Source organism: Podarcis raffonei, chromosome 1, assembly GCF_027172205.1.
Source record: "Podarcis raffonei isolate rPodRaf1 chromosome 1, rPodRaf1.pri, whole genome shotgun sequence".
Classification (NCBI taxonomy): Eukaryota; Metazoa; Chordata; class Lepidosauria; order Squamata; family Lacertidae; genus Podarcis; species Podarcis raffonei.
In genome coordinates this window covers 15,555,941-15,580,397 of record NC_070602.1, presented here as the reverse complement: position 1 = coordinate 15,580,397, position 24,457 = coordinate 15,555,941, and the positions used below count along the sequence as shown (strand labels likewise).

The 24,457-nt window shown below is 44.1% G+C and overlaps 1 protein-coding gene across 2 annotated transcripts in view; it reads left to right on the top strand.

Moving 5' to 3' along the window:
- The window catches only part of RCOR1 (REST corepressor 1), a 143,071-nt gene extending 122,740 nt beyond the window's left edge, over positions 1-20,331 (top strand). Inside the window, exons 8-12 of one of the 2 annotated variants that reach the window (XM_053369382.1) lie at positions 4,996-5,193; positions 10,738-10,815; positions 13,011-13,068; positions 16,443-16,672; positions 18,675-20,331. In XM_053369382.1, coding sequence (XP_053225357.1) covers positions 4,996-5,193; positions 10,738-10,815; positions 13,011-13,068; positions 16,443-16,672; positions 18,675-18,716 — 606 coding nt within the window. In that variant the 3' untranslated portion in view covers positions 18,717-20,331. Of the gene's footprint in view, positions 1-4,980; positions 5,194-10,737; positions 10,816-13,010; positions 13,069-16,442; positions 16,673-18,674 lie in introns of both variants that reach the window. The other variant, XM_053369304.1, reaches the window with a different exon arrangement.
- The last annotated feature ends 4,126 nt before the right edge of the window (positions 20,332-24,457 follow it).

The window sequence follows — 24,457 nt, the reverse complement described above, 5'->3', positions numbered from 1 at the left end:
CTTCCGTGGGTCGGATTGTGTGCCCGCCTGCAATTTCCGTTGTCTGCGTCTGCGCAGATGCAATTTCCTGCGCTGTGGAAGTGAAGAGAAGAAGAAGAAGAGTTTGGATTTGATATCCCGCCTTTCACTCCCTTTTAAGGAGTCTCCAAGCGGCTAACATTCTCCTTTCCCTTCCTCCCCCACAACAAACACTCTGTGAGGTGAGTGGGGCTGAGAGACTTCAAAGAAGTGTGACTGGCCCAAGGTCACCCAGCAGCTGCATGTGGAGGAGCGGAGACTTGAACCCGGTTCTCCAGATTACGAGACTACCGCTCTTAACCACTACACCACACTGGCTCTCTGGGCTGAGTCCCTGCCCTGCATTGTGCTGGTTTAGCGCAGTGCACGGGGACTCGCCGAGCGGGTGGCTCGGTTCAGGGGCGGCTCGTGGGCTGGTTAAATGACCCCCATTGGGCCTTAGGTTGCTGACCACTGGTTTATTCCCTCAGACTAGGAGAGAGCAGCACGACTACTTCATACCTAAAGGTAAAGGGGGACCTCTGACCATTAGGTCCAGTTGTGGCCGACTCTCGCTTTATTGGCTGAGGGAGCCGGCGTACAGCTTCCGGGTCATGTGGTCAGCATGACTAAGCCGCTTCTGGCGAACCAGAGCAGCGCACGGAAACGCTGTCTACCTTCCCGCCGGAGCAGTACCTACTTATCTACTTGCACTTTGACGTGCTTTCGAATTGCTAGGTTGGCAGGAGCTGGGACCGAACAACGGGAGCTCACCCCATCGCGGGGATTCGAACCGCCAACCTTCTGATCGGCAAACCCTAGGCTCTGTGGTTTAGACCACAGCGCCACCTGCATCCCTTACTTCATACCTGGCAGTCTTCAAATAAGGAAAGGAAGAAGTAACGGTCGTAGCACAAATATTTTAGAAGACCCTTTCACATTCTGCTGTGTATACTTCCTTATCCGTAAGAAACTGGGAGAGAAGCAAAACTCAGTGTGTTTTTTAGAGAGAGCAATCTGTACTGGAGCTGCAAGCAAATCCAAGTGCTTTGAAACACAAAACAATATCCCAGATTCATGTTTTGAAAACGCATTCTTTCTGTTGCCTACCTTGTCCCCAGAAGACCTTTTATTTTCTTTTGCAGAGCAGATTCCATACCCATGCAAAAATCCTTATCTTAGTGCTTTGCGGTACTGCATATAAAAATGAATGAGCTTTAAGGATTAGTCTGCAATCATCTGACCCCTCATGTTTTGTCTTAAATTAGTTTCTGCTTCTTCCCCTCTGGCTGACACACAGGAAATTACATCTCAAACTTAAACTTTACTCTTCTCTCTCTCTCTCTCTCTCTCCCACCCACTCAACAAGCTAGGTCTTCTTTTATTTCTGGCAAAGAATTAAAGTGACATATTGGTGGCCTAACTTTGGAAAGAGTGGCGTGGAAATCGTTGTGTAGCTTTGAGTGACACACTTGGAAAGTGCTGAGGGGAGCGGGAACAGGATTCTTTTCCTCCAGCTGGTAAAACCAGTAGCAACCTTCTGTAAGGGTATTTATTTTACAAATACCTTTGGGGCTGAACCCTCAGAAGGCAGCTTCCAACAAAGCAAAGACTCAGCCCAGGCAATCTGCCGGAGATGAGTTGCTGTTCTCATTACGCCTGACGCTCCTTGTGTGGGTCCTGTTTTTGCTAATAAAGAGTGAACGCCAGCTTGCTAGTGTGATTTGCTGGCTCAGTGAGGGAAGGAGGGGAAACAGATCACCTGGCCCTAATGGAAGAACTGACTGAGCACTACCTTGGATACAAGCCAATATTAAATGCATAACACAACATCCATACAATAACAAAAATTTAAACAGTTGTATAAATTACAGTTCATAATAATGAACAATACAATGCATGATGACAGGTAATACATGATACATACCGAACATAATGAATACATACTAGGAAGCTGTGTCAAGTTAATCACAACTTTGTCCCAGCAATAAATTCCGCAACTCAACCCCTGTAAAGTAGTCTCATAACTTGTTATTACACACTTACCTTGCTTGCAACTGTAAAATACAATGCATATCTTTTTTTTTAATTGCAAATTTATTAAAGGAAGAAAAAATAGAGAGAAAATGCACACAATGGGGTGGGGGTGGTGGAACCAAACAACAACAACAACAGAACAAAACCCAAATCATCTATTCACATTCACAATAACACTCAGCATCTATGCATCCATCTTAATTTACACATACAGATCAATATATGCCATCCAAATGTCCAAAGGCATTAAGGTCTTCAGATCATTACATAATAGATGGTGTTTATTCTTACAGGTTTAAGTGTAAGTCACTTAGTCACCATAAGGACTCGCAGATTCCATTTTTGTTGTGCTGTTGTTAGTCCCCATACTACAGGGGAATAATTTAAGAGTACACGAACACCTACAAATATGAAGGATTTTTCCAATACAGGATTAATACAGACAGCAACTTCAGCGCAAAACAAATATTTTTGCTGCACTGGCCCACATTATATGCCTCAACAAGGCATTTCCTGCACTGCACTTTCAGCCTATATCTGAGCTTGACAGCACCTTCTTGTAGAGATGTTATGGAGTCCAGCTTACCTGAAACCCCCAATTTTGCTGAATCTGTCTCAGTTTTAAATCAAAAGAAACATTCTGTCTAGATTCCAAAGCAATCTTCCATTGTTCGGGTCACATTGTACATTCTAACTCCCTGTTCCACTCTTGCCTAAATAATGCAAATGCAACACTTTCCTAGGAAATACAAGATGCAGGAGCATATCTACATGTTATTATTGATGGTGCCAGCCTTGTTCTGACAGATGCAGTGCAAACATGGATAACAGCACTGGGGTCACCATCATATGTATGTCAAGTAGGCCCAGAGTTCCAATCCCCGAGAGTCAGCATTTCCCCCACCATGCTGGGGGCTGGTCTGCTAATCCCGAACAATTTACAAGGCAAGATTGTCCATACATCTGGACCGCTCTCTGCCATAACATCTTCCTGCTCACCAAACCCTGTTACCTCTTCAGCTTCCGACACCTCCTCCTCCCAGTCTTCTCCTTCTGACCACTCCTTGTCGTCCCATCCCCAGTCCCCTGGCTCTGAGTCTTCTACCCCTGGGGGTTCCCTGAATGGTGCCTCTTACCAGTCCTCTGCATCCAGTCAGTCTATAACTTCAGGGCATAAAAATACAGCGGACTCTCGGGTTGCGAACGTGATCCGTGAGGAAAGCACATTCACAACCCGCAGAATTCGCACCCACAGCGGCGCTCCTGTGCACACGCGGGTTGCGATTCGGCGCTTCTGCGCATGTGCAAGCACCAAAACCCAGAAGTAACCCGTTCCGGTACTTCCGGGTTCGGCACAGTGCGCAACCCGAAGCGTCTGTAACCCGAGGTAGGACACTACAACATAAAAAACACATAATAAAGTTGAACAATCCTCCCTCCCATAACACATTTAAGGATATCAGATGTTAATCAGCCCAGTGTTTTGTCTGGTGCCTAAATGTATGCAGTGAAGTGTCCATTAAACTTTAATTAGTTTAATGTTAAGTAAACGTCCAGTGTGCTTCCAACGCCATAAATCTTATCTCAGCAGAGAATTTCGTGCAGCGGTTTAAGAAGGCAGGAGAGTCAGTACCTTTCAATGAAGAATCCTGGAGCAAGCACTTTGGAACTCAGGAAAAAAACTTTATTTACAAAAGAAAAAACCCTGGCGATAAAGCACACATGCTTTTATCTCCGGCATAAAGAAAACTTTACTCTAAACCTAACTCATATCAGCCCACCGACCACAAACTGAGTGAACTGACTATTTATACAAACTAACTCACATTCTTGGATGCTTAATGACTTCCAGCTGCTCAGTGATTAGAGCGACTTGTTACCTCTTAACCCTTTAGTACCAACATGAAGGCGCCAGGCAAACCTTCCTGGGGCTAGCATTCCACAAATGGGGAGCCACCCCAGAGAAGACCCGTTTTCGTATCGCCACCCTTCAGACCTCTCATGGAGGAGGCACACAAAGAAGGGCCTCAGAGGATGATCTCAGGGTCTGGGTCGGTTCATATGGAGAGAGGCAGTCCTTGAGGTATTGACTAGAGAGGTCAATCTGGTCAGACTAGTGCAAGGGAACTTCCTATGTTTCTAGCCTCTCCCCTTACACATATGGGGCTATCACATGGAGTCGCTGGTCTGTACAAGCTGGTCCCTGCATGTGGGGCCAGTTAGGGCTGGGCGATATATCTATACATCTTCCACAAGTGGTTTGAAGTTCATATCATGATACTGGTTTCATAATTTTTAACCTGGCAACATATCGCGAATCACGATGTGTTTGTGTGTGCGCTATGCAAAAATCACAATGTGAGAAAAACTGCAAAGCCAGCCAATGCCTCCACATAGCTCCATCCTTATTTCAGACATTGTGGGACACGGGTGGCACTGTGGTCTAAACCACTGAGCCTCTTGGGCTTGCCGATCAGAAGGTTGGGGGTTCGAATCCCCACGATCCTCCTGGCAACCTAGCAGTTCGAAAGCACGCCCAAAAGTGCAAATAGATAAATAGGAACCGCTCCGGCAGAAAGGTAAACTGCGTTTCCATGCGCTGCTCTGGTTTTGGTGTTCCATTGTGCCAGAAGTGGCTTAGTCATGCTGGCCACATGACCCGGAAAAACTGTCTGCGGACAAACGCCGGCTCCCTTGGCTTGAAAGCGAGATGAGCGTCGCAACCCCAGAGTCGTCCCCTTAACTGTCAGGGGTCCTTTACCTTTCTTTTTTATTCTGCGATGGTGGTATATCACAAAGTTGAAAACCCAGCCCTAGCGCCAGTAATGTGGCAGCTGCACTGATCAGCCACCACAATCGGACAAATTACAGGTTCGTAGGCCTCTTAAACAGTTGTATGTGTGGATTATGGTTTGAAGTGAATTATCACGGCTTAACGTACGGCAGATTTCTACTTTGCAGGTTCCTCTGGTGGAAACAGTTCCTCAGGTGAAGAAGGAAAAGCACAGTACCCAGGCAGCTAAGAACAGAGCCAAGAGGAAACCTCCCAAAGGAATGTTCCTTTCTCAAGAAGATGTGGAGGCAGTCTCCGCCAACGCGACAGCTGCTACCACCTTGCTGAGGCAACTGGATATGGAATTGGTCTCCATCAAACGGCAGGTACGAGCGCTTTCCCTGCGACAAATTAAGGCTTATTTTTAATCATCCCATACATATTTTAAGAAAGGAGCTGCCATCGGTCTCAATTTTGCGCCTCCCCGGAGGATTCATAGCTCGGACGAGATGTTTTGCATCGGGATGAGACTTGATTAACAAGCTGTCAGCTGAGCAGCATGTTTCAGAATGGAATTATTTCATCTTGGCTTTCTATTTACAGTGCAGCAAGGTACAATGTGCGGTTTGCCAGCTTCCTGTCTCTTTCCCCCAAGATGCTACTATAGACTTCTATAAATCACAGTTTCTGTACTCTTTTTTTATACTCTGGACAGGGGTTTTTTTGGGTGCTTTTTTTTTTCGTTTGGAGAACATTTTTGTACCGGCCAACTATTTTTTTAAAAAAACTTCTTTTTTGCATACTTGGTGACTTGATTTCCTTCCCAACTTCAACTTTTACTCATAGAGCAATCTTCCATACTCTCAAATCCAGGAATACAACTAGGATAGCACTTGTTTTTTCCTCTCATACCATTCCTATACAATAGACATTTCTCTACCCCCCCAAACCCCCCCCCCCAAATTACAGCTAGTCTGAACTGTGTGGCAGATTTGGGCTAATTGATGCCGTACTGCAAATCTTCAAGGTTCCGATGTTAAAACGGTTTTCTTCCAATTTTAAGAAAGAAAATTGTTATAATATAACTGATATAACCCAGTAACTCAGTTGGTTGGATCATGGTGCTGAGAATGGCAAGGTTGCAGGTTCAGTTCCCTGCATTGCATGAGGTTGGGCCAGATGATCCAACTCTATGATTCCATGATTTTATAATCACAACCCCTGGGCAACTTGCTCCCCAAATATGCTTTGTCTTAAAAGGATTGTTCCGTTCTTTCAAGTGCCACATATATTCACCCCACGTATTTAAAGCACTATGATTCCATTTTGAACAGTCATGGCTTCTTCCCCCAAGGAATTCTGGGAGCTGTAGTTTGTGGTGCTGGGAGTTACTAGGAGATTTCCCTATTTGCCCCCCTATAGTTCACAGAGTAGCTTAACAATCAAGTCCCTCTTCACAGGGAACTCGGGAAACTGTAGCTCTGGGAGAGGAGTAGGGGTCTCCCAGCAGCTGTCAGCACCCTTGACAAACTACAACTCCCAAGATTCTTTGGGGGAAGACATTGAGTGTATGAAGTAGTATGATACCACTTTATGGTGTGACTGTGGCCCAGGCCTCCTCTAATAGCTTGTGTGAACTGTTGCCAAGGGAGATGTACCGTATTTTTCGCACCATAACACTCACTTTTTTCCTCCTAGAAAGTAAGGGGAAATGTCTGTGCGTGTTATGGAGCGAATGCCTACGGATGGCGGGGGGATCTGCTGCAGTCGTGAGCAGAGGATCCATGGTTCCCCTTCCTTCCCTCCTCCGTGGCTCGCTTTGAAACAGCAAAGCGGGAGAAGAGCCGCTGAGGGAGGAGGAGAGGGAGACAGACAGCCTGCTTGCTTTAAAGGAGCAAAGCGGGAGAGGAGAGGAGCCGCTTACACGAGGGTAAGCGGCTCCTGTCCGGATGGCTCCTTTAAAGCAAGCAGGCTCTCTGTCCCTCTCTTCTCCCCACTCACTAAATAACAGCAAAGATTTTTCAAGCAGGCTCTCTGTCTCTCTCTCCTCCCCACTCGCTAAATAGCAGCAGAGTTTTTCGCAAGCAGGCTCTCTGTCTCTCTCTCCTCCCCACTCGCTAAATAGCAGCAAAGTTTTTCGCAAGCAGGCTCTCTGTCTCTCTCTGCTCCCCACTCCTCTTATAAGAGCCTTCTCCTCTTATACCCCTCTTCTGCATTATTAACAGCATCCTTCTCCACCCACCCCACGCGTGTTCCTTGTCCCTTGAGTGCTTTTCCTTCCCTCCCCACTTAAAACATGGTTACAAAGCATGGATCCACACGGATCCTCAGGATTTTTGCACTGGGTCACCCCAAATTCACCATCAGATCACATAGCATGTCCATGGCTACAGCTTGCACCAAAAAAATCATGCACCCACTGTTGCCTGGGGCCGCAGTGGTGCAAAAACGTGGTTACAAAGCACGGATCCACATGGATCCTCAGGATTTTTGCATTGGGCTACCCCAAACTCACCGTCAGATCACATGTCTGTGGCCACAGCACGAACCACAAAAATCATACATCCACTGTTTCGTTTAGAATATTTTTTTTCTTGTTTTCCTCCTCTAAAAACTATGTGCGTGTTATGGTTGGGAGTGTGTTATACAGTGGTGCCCCGCAAGACGAATGCCTCGCAAGACGAAAAACTCGCTAGATGAAAGGGTTTTCCGTTTTTTGAGTCGTTCCGCAAGACGAATTTCCCTATGGGCTTGCTTCGCAAGACGAAACTTCTTGTGAGTTTGTTTCCTTTTTCTTAAAGCCGCTAAGCTGTTATAAGCTGTTAATAGCCGCTAAGCCGCTAATAGCCGTGCTTCGCAAGACGAAAAAACCGCAAGACGAAGAGACTCGTGGAACGGATTAATTTCGTCTTGCGAGGCACCACTGTAGAGCGAAAAATACGGTAAGCTCCTCCCAGACTTTTCCTAGTATGTACTGATTGGTCCATGGTTCAGAATTCCAATTGCCTTTCTCCCAATCAGTGCAATAAAAGAAGCTGTGTGTTGATTGGTTGCACTCATGATTAACTGAGCAGCATTCATATTTTTTAAAAGGCAGGTTTCTCTCACTTTCTAAATTAATAATAATAATAATAGTAATAATAGTAATAATAACAATGCAGAAGCATGTTTCTTCATATAGACACTTGTAGCCTTGTTCCCTTTTCTCTTGAAGCAATGATCAATTGTCCGATTTGGAAGATTTATGCCTGTTGCACCACTCTTAATTACTGATAATAAAAATTTAGGGGCTATACTTTGGCCAAGCATCCAGTTACAGCAAAATAGAAATTAGAGGTCAGAACATCAAATATTTTATGCCCTTTATGAATATGAACAAAAGCTTCAATCCTATGCTGATCCGTGAGTAAACACACTTGAACCTGTGAGTAAACATGCACAGAATTGCACTGGAAGTTAATGCAACCTTTTTTGTTTGGCCACATTCTACATTTACTTCTACCAATCACTTCATGGCTCTTTGGTTCCATGCACAGATAAGTGGGATAAACCCCTCACCCCAAACAAATAGAAATTAAGTAAAGCAAATACTCCCTTTTCCTAATTAATTTTACTATGTTTGTATCTTGCATTACACTTCGGGCTTTTATTTTGCCTAAACTGGCTTCAGCTATAAAAGGGTTGAAGTAAGAAAAATGAACCCCGGTGCTTAATGGAATCTCTTGAAAAGCTGAACAAAATATTTATAGGCTCCGCATGGATTATGAATGCCTCACGAAGGAATGGGAAATCATAGAATCATAGAATCATAGAATCATAGAATCATAGAGTTGGAAGAGACCACAAGGGCCATCGAGTCCAACCCCCTGCCAAGCAGGAAACACCATCAGAGCACTCCTGACATATGGTTGTCAAGCCTCTGCTTAAAGACCTCCAAAGAAGGAGACTCCACCACACTCCTTGGCAGCAAATTCCACTGTCAAACAGCTCTTACTGTCAGGAAGTTCTTCCTAATGTTTAGGTGGAATCTTCTTTCTTGTAGTTTGGATCCATTGCTCCGTGTCCGCTTCTCTGGAGCAGCAGAAAACAACCTTTCTCCCTCCTCTATGTGACATCCTTTTATATATTTGAACATGGCTATCATATCACCCCTTAACCTCCTCTTCTCCAGGCTAAACATGCCCAGCTCCCTTAGCCGTTCCTCATAAGGCATCGTTTCCAGGCCTTTGACCATTTTGGTTGCCCTCCTCTGGACACGTGAAGGATGGGAGTTGAAAACTTGGCAGATGCGGCCTTGTCAACACTGAACCCACCAAAGGGAGAAATGGCACCAACTGAAAATTCCCCGCTGACTTCACTTTTGCTGTCTCTGACCCCTTTGTATGATAATGATAATGATAATGATGATGATGATGATGATAATAATAATAATAATAATAATAATAATAATAATAATAATAATAATAATTTATACCCACCCTCCCCGGCCAGAGCCGGGCTCAGGGCAGCTAACACCAGTAAAATTACAATAAAAACATAATGGGGGGAAAAAAACAATTTAAAATACAGGTTAAAATGCAATTTAAAATGCAGCCTCATTTTAAAAGTAGCCCAGAGATCAAAACCATGAGGGGAGGGAAACAGAAGGGTCAGACTGAGTCCAAACCAAAGGCCAGGTGGAACAGCTTCGTCTTGCAGGCCCTGCGGAAAGATGTCAAGTCCCACAGGGCCCTAGTCTCTTGTGACAGAGTGTTCCATCAAGTCGGGGCCAGTACTGAAAAGGCCCTGGCCCTGGTTGAGACCAATCTAACCACCTTGCGACTTGGGACCTCCAAAATGTTGTCATTTGTGGACCTTAAGGTCCTCCACGGGGCATCCCAGGAGAGGCGGTCCCATGCTGATGCTTTTGTTGGGACTCCCAACTCCCTTCATTCCTAGCTATTGAACAAGTTGCCTAGAGGGGGTGGGAAGTGGGAATCCAACAGTATCTGGAGAGCCACAGGTTCCCCACCCCGAATTAAGAGGAGCATGGCAGCCAGTGAACCCGTCATCCCACTCCATGCTTCTCCTTAAGAGCATAAGAAGAGCATTGCTGATGGGTCAGACATGGGGATTTCCCTCTCCTATAGTTGCTTCCCAGCAGCTGAATTGCTAGATTCTTTGGGGTGGTAGGTGGGTGGATGGATGGGGTGAAGCAAAAGGGAGGCCTGGGTGTTTCTGTATGATTTCCTTCTGGTATCTGATTCCAGGATCTCTTTAATGTTTCCCTACAGTATACTGAAAGCGACAGTCTCAGTAGGGCTCCAAGGCAGGGCTTCTGTGTTCTATAATCTGGTGGTTGCTGTTGTTGTTCTTAGTTTTAAAAAAACAAGTTGTTTTCTCTTGCTGTGTGTTGTTGGGGTTTTTTAAGGGCGGGATAGGTAAGTCCTCTCTGCTTTTAAATGTCAGCATTAAACTGTTACCAGCTGCCTCTCGGCGTAAAAGGTCTTTGAGGGCAAACGCTCTCTGTAATTCAAAGGCCAGGCGTACTTTCCCCGTTATTTCCTACTGAGACCCGTGGCCTGCAAACCGTCTCCGAGATCCTCTTGACCTGCGCCTCTGAAACTTAACAATTCCCTTAGATTTTGTGCGTGTGTAAAGAAGCCCTGGAAAAAGGGTATTTTCTTTTAGATCTTGTGCAGGCTTGCCTCTTAAATTAGTTAAAAGTTCTCATTTCTTCCCTGGAGTCCTTTGGCTCTGAAGCGAAGCTGCAGTCCTCAAAACAGCATTGACCAGGGGGAAAAAAAAGGTAGGAAGTTTTAGAGAAAGGAGAAAGCGTTTCAGAAAATTGCAGATCAGAGCTTGGCAGGGGCTTCTCCACCCCACCCCATCTGAAGGAAGTGATGTTTTATTCTGTTATCTCTATTGACAGACGAAGCTTTTCTTTTCAGATTCAGAATATCAAGCAAACAAACAGCGCTCTGAAAGAGAAACTTGAAGGAGGAGTCGAACAATATCGGCTGCCGGAGGTAACTTTATGTCCTAGTGGAATTTGAACCAAAGGAGGGGGGTGGGTAAGATAGCAGTTGTACTGAAAGTCTGTTGGTGATAAATTCATATGAGTTCTCATTTTGATGTGTCTTTACCAAATTCACACTTCCTGAACCAGATTGAAACACAGGTTTCCTTTCAAATTCACCTCCAAACTTTGGAATGCAAGTCAGCAACAACAACAACAATGCATACAAATATTATATATATACAGTCATACCTCGGGTTGAATACGCTTCAAGTTGAGCGCGTTCGAGTTGCGCTCCGTGGCAACCCAGAAGTAACGGAGCGCATTACTTCTGGGTTTCGCTGCTTGCGCATGCGCAGACGCTCAAAATGGCGTCACGCGCATGTGCAGAAGTGGCGAAAAGCAACGCGCGTGCGCACAGACGTGCCATCGCTAGTTACATTTACCTCTAGATGCGAATGGGGCTCCGGAACGGATCCCGTTCGTATCTAGAGGTACCACTTTTATTAGAGGAAATTGCCACACTCATCTTGGCTCTGGTCTTGCCTACTCCCACCCTGCAGGCTAACAGGAGAGAATGCAGGGCTTCCATAGGGGGGAGAAAGGTTCTGCACCTTTTTAGCAATGCAGGAATCAGCCTTGGGGCTCACATGCTCTCCCTTCTCACTCCTCCTCCCGGTGCAGCCATGCAGAAGAGATTAGGAGCATCTATGTGCACTTCTGTGTAACCAGAGTTCTGGTCTATGTCTGGACTCTGAGCACCACTTGCTGGGAATTGCAGGCTGTTGTTCTCAGGTTCCCCTTGCAGGCTTTTCCCCAGGCATTGCTGGTTAGTCATTGTAAGAACTAGATGGCCCACTGTCTTTGATCCAACAGACTCATCTTACATTCCCGTGAACTATGGTTAGCTTAAACTATGGTTTGTTCAAACATGTTGGGATCAAACCATGTCACGATCCTGGCGCCAGATTGAATGGAGTATAGCCAGCTCCCCCTCCAGACTTTCTCATATGAGACGAGGAGTTCAGGGTTTTGTTTTTTTAAATGATTTTATAGGTTGTGTGGCTTTGTTTCTGAATCTGATCCTTCTACATGGTTTTGTATGCGTTGTGGTATTTTATACATTGTGACCTGCAGTTATTTTGATTCATCATAGCTTAGTAATTATTTACAGGTAGGTAGGTCTGCCGTAGTGGCTTTTACCCACAGCGCCACCCGCGTCCCCTAGTAACAAACTTAGTTGGTCTCTAAAGTGCTACTGGAAGGAATTTTTTTAAATTATTTATTGCAATTGTTAAAAGTGAACTTCTGTTTTAATTATTACCCGTTAATGTTTTGAGAGTTGATTTTATTGTTTACTATTATATTCTAATAGATCGCTGAATATTACTTTGTTTGATATAAGTCTTTCCATTTTAAAGCTTTATTATTTCTTTCTGTAGGGGATCAGATTATTATAATGTGTGTGTTCTTTGCTGCACATTTTGCTGTATACCCCCTTGTGTATAGTAACATACACAAAGGTGGTATACAAATTAAAAGTGAAATGAAATGTGAGGTCAGGGAGTGGAGCCAAGCTAGCAGGCATAACTGAGAGCCTGACATTGAAGCTCAAGTGAGTCACCATGGACCAGTCACAAGCTCTTGGCTGAACCACTTCACAGGGTTCTTGTGATGAAATGCAGGGTTGAATCACGTCTGCCATCTTAAGCTCCTTGGTGGAAGCGAGGGCTATAAATAAAATTTCACAGAAACCTAGTTTTAACATGAAGCTTGGTGCATGAAACTCTGCCAGGGTGGTATTTGAAGAGAACTTGTTGGGTATGGCCACCATCGCTCAATGGCAGAGCATTGACCTTGCATGGAGAAGGTGCCAGATTCAGTGCCTGGCATCTCCGGGTTGGGCTGGGAGAGATTCCCTGAGCTTAGATCACCTGCCCACTTCACCCCCTCCTCCTTCCCTGCTGTCAGTCAGCAGTTAATTCAGATAATGAATTGCTTCTGTCGTTTGACTAAATATATTCTTTCTTTCTTTCTTACCGCTCAGAGGAAGAATGGGGACTTTGTTTAACAAATGACTGTTTTCCTCTTGCAGCTCAAGCAATTTGTTCAACTTTTTCATTTGTGTACACTTGTCAGGCTCGGGGTTTGAAAGCAGATCTGTTACCTAAGTAAATGATTCCTTTTCTTTCTCCTGACACTTAGGTTACGCTGAAATGCAACGCGCGCTGGACCACTGACGAGCAGCTTCTTGCTGTACAAGGTATAGTGCCAGAAACCTATTTCTGTGCGTTGGAGGGTGGCTTTCGGTCCCCGGGGTAGTCAACGTGGAGCCCTCCAGATGTGCTGGAGACTCCCAGCTCCCATCAGCCCCAGCCATCAGGATCAAAGATCAGGAAGGATGGGAGTTGTAGTTTGCCATATATAGTGTGCACCCTATTTCTTCGTGACGGGGAACTTCCACATTGATAACAAAGAATTTATCCTGTAGTGGTGCAACTTCGCCAACATTTAGGTGAGGTTTTGGGTTTATCAGCGCCAGCTTCCGAGGTGTTAGGTACCATCTATAAATTAGTTTCAAGGTGAATTCCCTTCTTTTGGCTGAGATGAGCTTAAAGGGTGGTTTAGACCATTGGGTGGGGTTTATTTCGTTACCTATATCATGCTCCCTTTGGACTTTGATTGCATGGAGGGATTTTTCTAGTGTCTTGGAGTAGTATTTTGTATATAGCAGTGTCTTACATCGAATGTAACCGACCTGTAGAAAGGACTCTATGCATTGAAAACAGAACCATTGTGTGTACCCTTGTTAAGTAAAACCTTTGTTAATAAAAACATTTTTTAAAAGAAAAAGGAAATCAGAGAGAATTTATCTACTTTCCTACTTAATATTATCAAGAGGCTCCTGGTGTCATCATTGCGTGTCTTTAGGCTCTAGGCAAAAACATTCGTCTTTATCCAGGCCTTTGGCCATTAGGTAACCTGTGGCCTGTTAAAGGTCTTGGGGACTGACAGTTATTATGATTGTTTTTATTATTATGCTATCTATTACTGTGCTTTTATGTTTTTCTTATGACGCCCTGCAAAATGTTTAATGTTGTACGCTGGGGTCTTTCGATAAAGGGCAGTATATAAATCAAATTATTATTATTATTATTATTACTTACTGTAAACCATCACAGTAGTTTGGAGGGTGTCTGGTTTGCAATTTACGGTTGAGGTTGCTCTGTGATAGCTCAGCTCTGGCTCCACCCAGGTAGCGATGCCCAATGCAGTTTCGCAAGTCACAGGTGGAGTTTGCTAGTGGAAAAAAGAGGCCTATACATTTGTAGCACTATTCATTATGAACATTTACTCAATGGACTTTTAGCTAGGAGCTAAATGGCACCTTAAACCTAGGTTATGGGCGCAACAACGGAATGTCCAGGCACACTTTTTTAATAACAAAGAATACAAAGCTGAAAATGAATGAACTGCAGCTAAAACGTTACATTCATTTTTCACATGGTCTAGTCCTTCTCCTGCCCACTCCCCTAATATTCCTAAAAAGGTCTCTTCTCCAGACTTCAGAGAGTAGCTGGAAGTGGGGAGGCAGAAAAAGGTCCTCCTTTCCTTCCACTATTCAGCTTTAATCTGAAATCTTAGGCGCAGTACTGCGCTGAGAGCTCAGAAACTGCTTGGGTTGATGAAATTCCCCGTCACAGAATGCGCCTAGAACGATGGGCGTTTCAAACACTGGATGAAAGTGTTGGGGCCAAGCACACTTCTAAGGGGAAGGCATTTCTCAAGCAGAACATCCCTGCAGAAAAGGCACTTTCTTGGACCACAGCGTAACCCGCCTCCCACAACAGTGGCGAACAGAGAGGACAAGTATTGGTTGTGGTGCTTTGGGTCTGTTTACTTCTGTTTTTAGTAAAGTTTGACTGATATTTTACAAGTGGCGCTGTGGGTAAAAGCCTCAGCGCCTAGGGCTTGCCGATCGAAAGGTCGGCAGTTTGAATCCCTGTGGCGGGGTGCGCTCCCGCTGCTCGGTCCCAGCGCCTGCCAACCTAGCAGTTCGAAAGCACCCCCGGGTGCAAGTAGATAAATAGGGACCGCTTACCAGCGGGAAGGTAAACGGCGTTCCGTGTGCTGCCCTGGCTCGCCAGATGCAGCTTTGTCACGCTGGCCACGTGACCCGGAAGTGTCTCCGGACAGCGCTGGCCCCCGGCCTCTTGAGTGAGATGGGCGCACAACCCCAGAGTCTGTCAAGACTGGCCCGTACGGGCAGGGGTACCTTTACCTTTTTATTAACTAGCATAGAAAAGTGAAACAAAAAGGGACTGAAGATAAAACAAAAAACATGCAGCTTGCATAGATCCGCTTTTCTTTGTGCAGTTTTATATATATATATATATATATATATATAAAATATAGAGTGCATGCAGTCCTGGTTGCATTTCTTAAATCTTTTTTCTGACTTTTAAAGTTTTGTGGGCTGTTGTCTAACAATGGTGATGAATTTTATTTGTTCCATTCATACCTAGTAGCGCCTGTCATGCAATGCAGCTCTAAGTATTGTCGGGCCAGGAAAAATTTCAAAATTTTATTTTGTGTTTATCGTTTCATTTATATGCCCACCCTTCATTAAGAAATCTCAAAGCTGTTCACAAATTGTCATATAGATACAAGAACGCAGAATAAATAATGAAACACACTGAAAAAGAAACGACCTGCAAACCATGGCGTAAATTTTGAACGGCTTCACATAAAAATCCTATAGTCAGAAATGATCTGAAGAGTCAGAAAATGTATATCAAGAGGTCTCAAAAGCCTGGGTGAAAAGTTGCACCTTAAGTTGTTTGTGGAATTGAAAGGTCAAAGATGCAGAACCAGTTGCAGAGAGTTCCATAAGGAGGGTCCTGCTTGACCTTATGATATTGCCAGTATTTGCTATGAAATATTTTTTACATCGGTTTTAAACAGGGTGTGCTACTGTTGAGAAGGCCACCGTCCCTTGGGCATATCCCCCTGGCGTGATCATGGGCAGGATCCTCCTCAATAGAATCACAGAGTTGTAGAGTTGGCAGGGGATCCCTGAGGATCATCTAGTCCAACCCCCTTCAATGCAGGAATCCCAGCACATAGTCCACCCACCCACCCACCCACCCACCATATGGACTTGGGCCAGTGATTGGGGTGAATACATACTGCTCTCAGCACTTTAGAGGATGGTAGGAAGGACAGAAACATAATGTAACGTAGGACACAGTGTCCCAACAATATGAATTCAAGTGTCACGTGTTAATATTATTATTATTATTAGTAGTAGTATTAGTATTATTATTATTTCTACCCCACCCATCTTGCTGGGTTTCTCCAGCCACCCTGGGCGGCTTCCAACAAAGATTAAAAATACATTAAAATGTCACACGTTAAAAACTTCCCTAAACAGGGCTGCCTACAGATGTCTTCTAAATGTCAGGAAGTTGTTTATCTCTTTGACATCTGATGGGAAGGTGTTCCACAGAGCGGGTGCCACTACCGAGAAGGCCCTCTGCCTGGTTCCCTGTAGCAATAATAATAATTCATTAAAACTTTAAAGGCTTCCATTATTGCGCTGATAATAACCTTAACACCTCTTCTCCTTTTCTCTAGCCATCAGGAAATATGGTCGAGATTTTCAGGCAATCTCTGATGTGATTGGAAACAAGTCTGTGGTGCAGGTGAAGAACTTTTTTGTAAATTACCGGCGGCGTTTTAACATAGACGAAGTCCTACAGGAGTGGGAAGCAGAGCATGGCAAAGAAGAGACGAACGGAACTAGTACGCAGAAACCCGTAAAGTCACCAGATAATACCATTAAAGTTTCCGAAGAAGAAGATGAGGTAGGAGGGATATAACTTGAGTTCAATCTTGATTTAGTTCCCAAAAACTTGACAATCAGTTCCTTGGCAGAACCGGCTCCTTTTCGGATGGTGTTTTGCTAACAGTATTACTTAGCGGTGTCATTTGGAAGCTGGCCAGTCATATATTATCAGCTAACTGCCTGTGGTTTTGACATGTTTGGAGAACGTCAAATATTCACTGGAGCCAAGGATAGCCTCAAGGCCAGCAGAACGAAGCAAAAGTTTGCTCTGCGGCAACTTTTTAACACAGGATGCCCAGAGTGTAGCAAAAGAAAAAAGATCATTCTGGGTTCGGCATGTATCTTATTTATATTTTATTTTGTAGACTTTAATGCTACCTTTTGTCAGTCACGGAACTGGTAGAATTAAAGCCTGCTTTCCAACCGCTATTCCACAAATTGGGTTGCATTTGAAAAGGAAAAAAAAAAGTACAAGTTAAATTATCTTGGCAACAATAAAACTTTATAACGGGGACAGATTAAAATAGAAAGTTGGCAGCCTCCAAAGATTGTGTGTGGCTAACCTGGGGGCGTCTATCATGTACGTGGAAGATCGTTGTCTTTCTCAGGTCTGATTTAAACACACTGCCCACCAAGAACTTTCTTTGTGACTCTGCGTCAAAATTTTGTTGAGTTTTCTGTAAAATCTGTGACAAGAAAGTGGCTGGTGGAGGGCCTTGGGGGTGATGCGCCTCCCCACATGTGAGGATGATATTTATACCCTGCCCTTCTGACTGGATTGCCCGAGCAACAACAACTACTACTACTACTACTCTTCTTCTTCTTCTTCTTCTTCTTCTTCTTCTTCTTCTTCTTCTTCTTCTTCTTCTTCTTCTTCGCAGCTTACAGATAAAAAGAAGAATCGCTAAAAACATAGAAGAAACAATCTTTAAGAAACAATCGAACATTAATAGAATTAAAACTATACACACACACAGAATCTGTTTAAAACATGCAAATAATTATGGCAAAAACAGTGCAGCACCAACCCTTTAGTTAAAAGCAGTCAGTTCCCCAAAGCCTGGTTGTTGCTATTGACAGAAACAGTGAAAATCAATTCGTTTATTCTTGACGTTGTTCAGATGATGGCAGATCTTATGGCGGCTTGTGGGAGTGAGGTGTCTTCCTCACTGGGGTGATACCTTTGTTTTTGGGCAATGTGCTTTGCATTGGGCTTCCCTGAAGGCCCCTTTGGGAGTTCCCACTGCAGCCTGCTTTGTGATAGAAGCAGGGGCAACCCAGACTCATTCGCCTGCCATGGTGGCAGCTGCACGAGCATGAGATTTACTTCCACGCAAAATTCAAGTTCTGGTTTTGACCCACACGTCTCAGAGGGTGCATCTCTCCATATGACTCCCCTCCCAGCAGGGGGAGCCTCGCTCCTGAGTTCCCTCCATGGAATGTTGATTTCCTGGGAAAGTGTACCCAAACACTTTCGTTTCTCTGATGTGTCAGGCCCAATTTCTAAAGCTTCCCTTTCTACTGAGTTCGGATGGCACTCGACTTTTTCATATCGTTTCTCTCCCCCTACCCTGTTTCATTGCTTTGTGAGCTTGATGTGCGTGCAGCTTTTATATTTGTTTTGACGCTATTATGGAATATCTCGAGTGTTGTGCATGAGGCATAATAGACATTTATAAATCTAGGGGGTTTTGAGGATGACATTCCTGCCTCATCTCCCTCCCTTCTTATGTTCTGCTGAAAGCCGTGCCGTTGACAAGAGTGGCAATGCAGCTTGACGTTTCAGCTTTCTGTTTGTTTATGAATATTGACTGAGAAATCCGTGAATGACGTCTCAGAGCAGACGGGAACTGCCAGCTCCTTGCTCTCACGTCAGCCATCTGTGGGTTTCCCCCAGCCCCCCTCATTTTGGTGCCTGCTACCTTTGATTCCTTGGGGACAGGATACGAGGCTTGGAAATCTGACCTCTGTGTGAGTTGTCCGATTTTAATGTTGTGTCTCCCTTCTCTTTTCTCCTCCAGGCAACTTCTGTTTTGGATGTCAGATATACATCCGCATCATGAGAAACTCAGGTAGCCTAGAACAATGTTGATGTTTTGACTACTGTTGGTTATCCATGATATCAGGTATTAGCAAAACCTCAAGACAGCCATCATATCTCCGTGGACAAGCAGCTATTACCAAAAAGAGAGAGAGAAGAAGAAGAAGAAGAAGAGAACAAATCACGAACCAAGGCAAAAACACTTCTGTTCCTGTGCTACATTTGCCTTAATTTTCTCCTCATTCCTCCATACTGCCTCCATTTGCTCTTCTGCAGTTCCTGGGACAAGCTCTCTGCCCTTCAACAACACCCAACTTCAAAGCATTAGCTTCTCCTTGAGCCATCTACGTGCCGGCATGCAAAAAACCTCTTACCAGCCAGCTCTCCTCCCCCTCCTGCTCCTCCCCACGCTCAGAGGTTGACCCCTAAAACCAGGGGTGTTTCTTGCTCCCTAGTAGTATGTATTTCTGTACGGCCTTGTGTGGTTTCAGGTTACTTTATGGTGTAATCATTATTCTTACAGTGACATTTTAAAATCTTTTTCTTTTTCTTAAAAAAAAATTATATACATATATATATATATATATATATATATATATATATATATATATATATGAATGAACTCTCCATCAAAAACATGTATTGAGCATGGGCTAGGATGGCATGGTGGCTTCTCTGAAGTCAGGGGACCTGGCAAGTAGGTAGGATTTCAGGGCTGCAAGCGGTAGACCACCCGCCTCCTAGCACATGCAGAAGCTGTATTCTGATCCTTTTTATTTTTAAAGAAAACTCCATTCTTAGTTGTGATTTCTATTATCGTCATTATTATTGTCGTAATGGACCTTCTTACTTAGTGCAAAAGGGAATGTGCAGCCTATAACCTGCTTTGGAACAATCTGTTGGTCGATCAATGTATATGCACCCAAACACCCGTGTTCTTTCATTATAACCTCCCAGCGAATGCTGACACAGCTGAGTTCCTTTGACCGTCTTAAGGGGTTCGGGCAAAAGCAGCAGCCTTTGCCATTCGCTCCGGGGTTCTTCTGCATCTGTTTGATACTTCTGTTGTCTTAAGGAAGGGACTTGGCGCCCCACCAAAGTGAACAGAGGCTGCACAGTCTCTGCGCTTGGCAAATGGCTTGCTTGGCCATGACATTGCGATGCAAATTAGGATAGAGAGCTTCAGTCCTTTAAAATGTGTGTTTGAACAGAGGGGACACACAGACACACACACCCTGTCCCCTTTCTCCCACCCCAAGAGCTCCTTCAAGCTGCTGTCGCTTAGTTCCTTCCAACACGCGGAGCCCAGCTGTGTGGCAAAGGCCGTTGTGGCAAGTTCTACTTTCTAGGAGCTGGGATGGAGCTGGCTTGAGGAACAGAGGCTTGGAGGTTCCTCCTCCTTAGACTTCTGAACTTGGCAGTATGGAGGCGGCGTGGGTACCAAAGGAGCCCTTCAGCTGAAAGATGTAGGATGTAGCGTTCTTAAATATTTTCATTAGCTGTAATAACGATGCAAAATTAAATAATTTTAATCAGGGATGTCCAGGGGTTAATTTATGTGCGCGTGTTTTTAGTTGACTTCATTGCCACAGTACCCTTAACGTAGAAATCAATTTCAAATAAAGTTGCAACCTCAATATGCACGGCTTTTTGAGATGCTGAGGGTGAAGGGGGGATTAATTTGCAATTTAATAAACCTACCGCTCGTCGGACGGAAAAAGAGCTATCTTTAATACTTTTCTCTTGCCATGCAGCTGCAAATGTACATGTGCGCCCTTTGCTGGCAGTCAACGCTGATTTTAAAATTTGCCTCTGCCTTCTAAAGTTGACACACACACACCCTGCCTACGAACTAACCTGCCGATTAAAGCTTGCTGTCCTAAGACACGTTCTGTTTGGTACACCAAACGCCACTGCAAATATATGGGGGAAGAGGTCTTCTAGTAATAACCCTTGTTTCCTGAGGTAATGTAAACGCCTTATTTTTGGAAGGGTCTGTCCCTTCTGTTTTGATAATTACAAATATATGCAGTTAAAGCACAAGAGGTGGCTTATTCCTTACGACATGCATTAGCCAGTGTAAGCATTTTAACCATTGTGGTGTACTTAGGTGGCTCTGAAGCTTTTTAAAATAATAATAATAATAACAATATAACAGTAATAATAACTGGGGACTTCTACTATGCATGAGAAGGCAGAACTGCACTTTATCATAATTTTCAGTGGCTGAAACCACAAGGGAATTGCAATTGGCTGGTAGACAAATTTCATTGAAAATAATAGCCCAACCACCTGCCCGTTTTGCCCTGATTGCAGGGATGAAGAACCTTGTGGTGCTTCAGATAGTGTTGGACCTTCGCTCCCATCATGCCTGACCTTGCTGGCTAGGGCTGCTGGGAACTGTAGTCCTGCCAAATGTGACATGCAACAGGTTCTCCGGTCCCTAGCATAGCGGATCCTGAACAGCCAAGATCAAGACTAATTCTAGCCACTTGGAAGCACCTTTTAAACAAGACTTGCTTCATAGCAGCTGCCTGATGATGAAATGTTGGAGAAGCCGAGATATATAATGTTGCTTGTTTTCTTATCCAGGGTTCAAAACAAGAGGAGAATACATAGATAACACCAAAAATCATAGAGAGCTAAAGAAACAATAAAGCTTTTTGAAAAATAACGCCAGGTAATCTACTGAGGAACAGGGAAATTGAAAAACACTAGCGTGCAAATGACAAAATCTTGGCCTCTTTCCTTTACTCCTAAGTGACACCTCCTTGTGCCTGAGCTATCTGATCTAGATTACGATCTCTGGGAACCATTTCTTCCCCTTCTTTAAATCCTCACCTATCCATATTGAATTGAGTCTGTTCCCTCCCAGGCAAGGTTGTAGAAAGTAGCTGCTTCCAAGAGACGCGGTGAAGAATAATTGGCGTGTTTTAACAATGTTCTGCATTAAGAAGGTTATGGGTTTGGATTTCCACCTAGTAATTAATTTATTTTTAAAAACAACAACCCTGGCCTGTCCTTTTTTAAAAATCCAGCCACAGCACTAGGCAGTGTGCAATTTTATATTTTTAAAGAAAATCTATGTAAATGTTTTATATTAAATTAGCAAAGGATATAATAGCCAGGTTGGTTTGAACGGTCTGCCTCAAATCCATACTGTCAGAGAGCTGAAAGGTATGATCATGTGATGTATATGTTGCTGGACATCTGAGATTGCTGGTTGGGAGAGATGAAAACTCTTCCACGTAGAGAACTTTCATGCCAGAGAATGAGGCCAGAACATGTTAAGATTGTGTCTCTAGGGAGCATTTATGTCGAGTAACCTCTCCTCTACAGCTGAAGTGGTACAGTCTTGACAGTGGACCTGCTGATCATGTGGTTTAACTCATACAAGCCTGTTTCGCTGCTCCCTTCAGCAAACCTACCAAACATTATCAGAAAAAGATTGGGTTTTGGCTTAATCCCTATCCCAGGAAGAGAAATCATGTCTTTGCCTCTTCATGATTACCTTATTGTAAACCTGCATACAATAAAACGCGACACTGAATTCCCCTCCCCACCATTAATTCAATATCACCTGCAACTGTTCCAGTATGAAACGGGGGAATTATTATTAACTTTCGGTTGTTTTCTTTGTTTCGTAGTCTTGTCTCCTATATGGAAAAGCTTAACCTTTCAGTTCAAGCGTTCACGTTCCGAGGCACCACGTTCTGATTTAGAAAGGTCCACAAAGATTGCTACATTACATGTAATATTTGCTTAAATTTTGTTTCCTTAAAACTATTGGTGTGGATGTTATAATTATATATATTTTGTGGAAGATGGAAAGTTTTCGTTTCCTTCTAAGTATAAGTTATTGTGCAACGACGGCTTCGCTACGACAAAAAGTGGTACTTTTTTATTAAAAAAGAGACTCTTAGTTTTAGAAATCTTAACAAATGTACACATGCGCCATAATTTTACGTTTGTTCTATTTAATTTTTAAGTATAGTTGTGTAACATGCCAGTACATTTTTCTCCCCAACCTGCTCTGCTTATCCATCAGGATGCCTTGTTTATTTGAATGTTGTATCCTAACTGGTCTGACACAATACGATCAAACTTCTTTAATTTAGAGCCAAGGGAAGACGAGATATTTGCAAGAGACATTGTATGTTGAACTTAACACAGCTTAGGGAAATGTTGTACAATCATATGCTCAGCAGCAGCTACAGCTGGCAAAGCAGCCATAAGGGTTGCCCTCGTACATATTGCAGGGATTTATTTTGTTTTGTGTTGTTGTTGTTGTTTTTGCAGTTTCCCCCCTTTGAAACGCATCTGTGTGTTGAGGAGAGGGAGGGAATTGTGGCCCTTGGCCCCAATCCCTGACCTTCATGCAGTTCCTCCCCATCCCTGTTTTCCAGGGGTTGGCAGAATGTGTGCAAAAGGGCTTCTGCCCATGCACAGATCTATGGAGTCTTCAGTGTGAGTAGGGACATTGCACAGCCAGGCTCTTTGATCGTGTGGATAGAAGCCGTCTGTGTATTTCATACATTCTGCTGAAGACAGATTGAGGGACAGGGTGACTGGCTGTTTTAACTGCTCTTCCACTCCATGCAGTCAGTATACACATGGAGGGAAGGTGGAGAAGAAGGTCAGGCTCTGCCATCTAGTCTACTAGTCGGCGCCTTGTCTGGCAACCTGCCTTGCAGTACTGCCCAGGAAGTCAGGTGTCTCCTCCACGCAGCTCCCAGAAAAGTCAGGTAGGACCAGAGAACCGATGGCGCCCATCCTCGATCCTGGATGTGAGAATTCTGCCCTCCTGTTCCACAGCCCCAAGTGGCCCACTGCAAAGATGTACCAGGAATTCCAAACAGAATGATCTCTGTTCCAATGCCAGCCAATGCCGTGTTCAAACGTTCTGATAGATGAGTTGCTTAGTCCCATGCGTGGTGTTTGCAGTGGCCTCCTGGCAGGGATTAATCTATGGGGTTGCTGTTTTTCTCAGAAGCTTAATCCCATGTGAGAAGCTCCCCTTTGATGAAATGAAGTAGTTTGTCATGTGGTATTGGTTGGCCAAGGAACGGATGCCGTTTGAGGAAAAAAAGAAAAGGAGAAAATGTAAGTTTCGCTTGAGTTCCAGAAATGACTTTGGCTGTTGCGTGCATCTTGAAGTTGGATAAAATGGTAGTAAGTACTTTGCAACTTTTTTGAGGGAAAGAGAAGGGATCTATCCTCAAATCTCCATCCTAGCCAGCAGTTTTGTTACTATTTATGGCCCGGCTAAAGTATGTTCGTTCTCATTTAATTCTTCGCTTTCGTTTAGATTCTCACACGCGCTGCATGTTGTGTACCAGATATGATCCAAGCATTGCTTTTAAATAACCTGATTTCCTTTCAGTGTAGACAAGTGTAAAAGGCTTTACTAATTTTGGAAGTTTCCGTTTTAAAATAGCAAAGTTTAATCCTCCTGGGACATTTTTAAAACTTGAACCAAGGTAAAAAACAAAACAAAATCAGTGTCCCTGTTTTTATGAGTTTCAATTAGCTGTAGTCTGTGTTTTTAGCTTGTCAAAACCGAGCCATCTTGTGCAATGCCCTATAATACCCTGAGTCCCCTTCGGCTACTCTTTTTTTGTGTGTGTTTCCCTGGGCACAGCCCACTTGCAATGATGATGATGATGCAGAGCCTCCATTCGTTTCAGCGGTGCTTGAGCTGGAATCCTTTCCTTGCAAGCATCCCTGAAACAGAAGCAGCACCTGTTGAATAGCTGCCTCTGT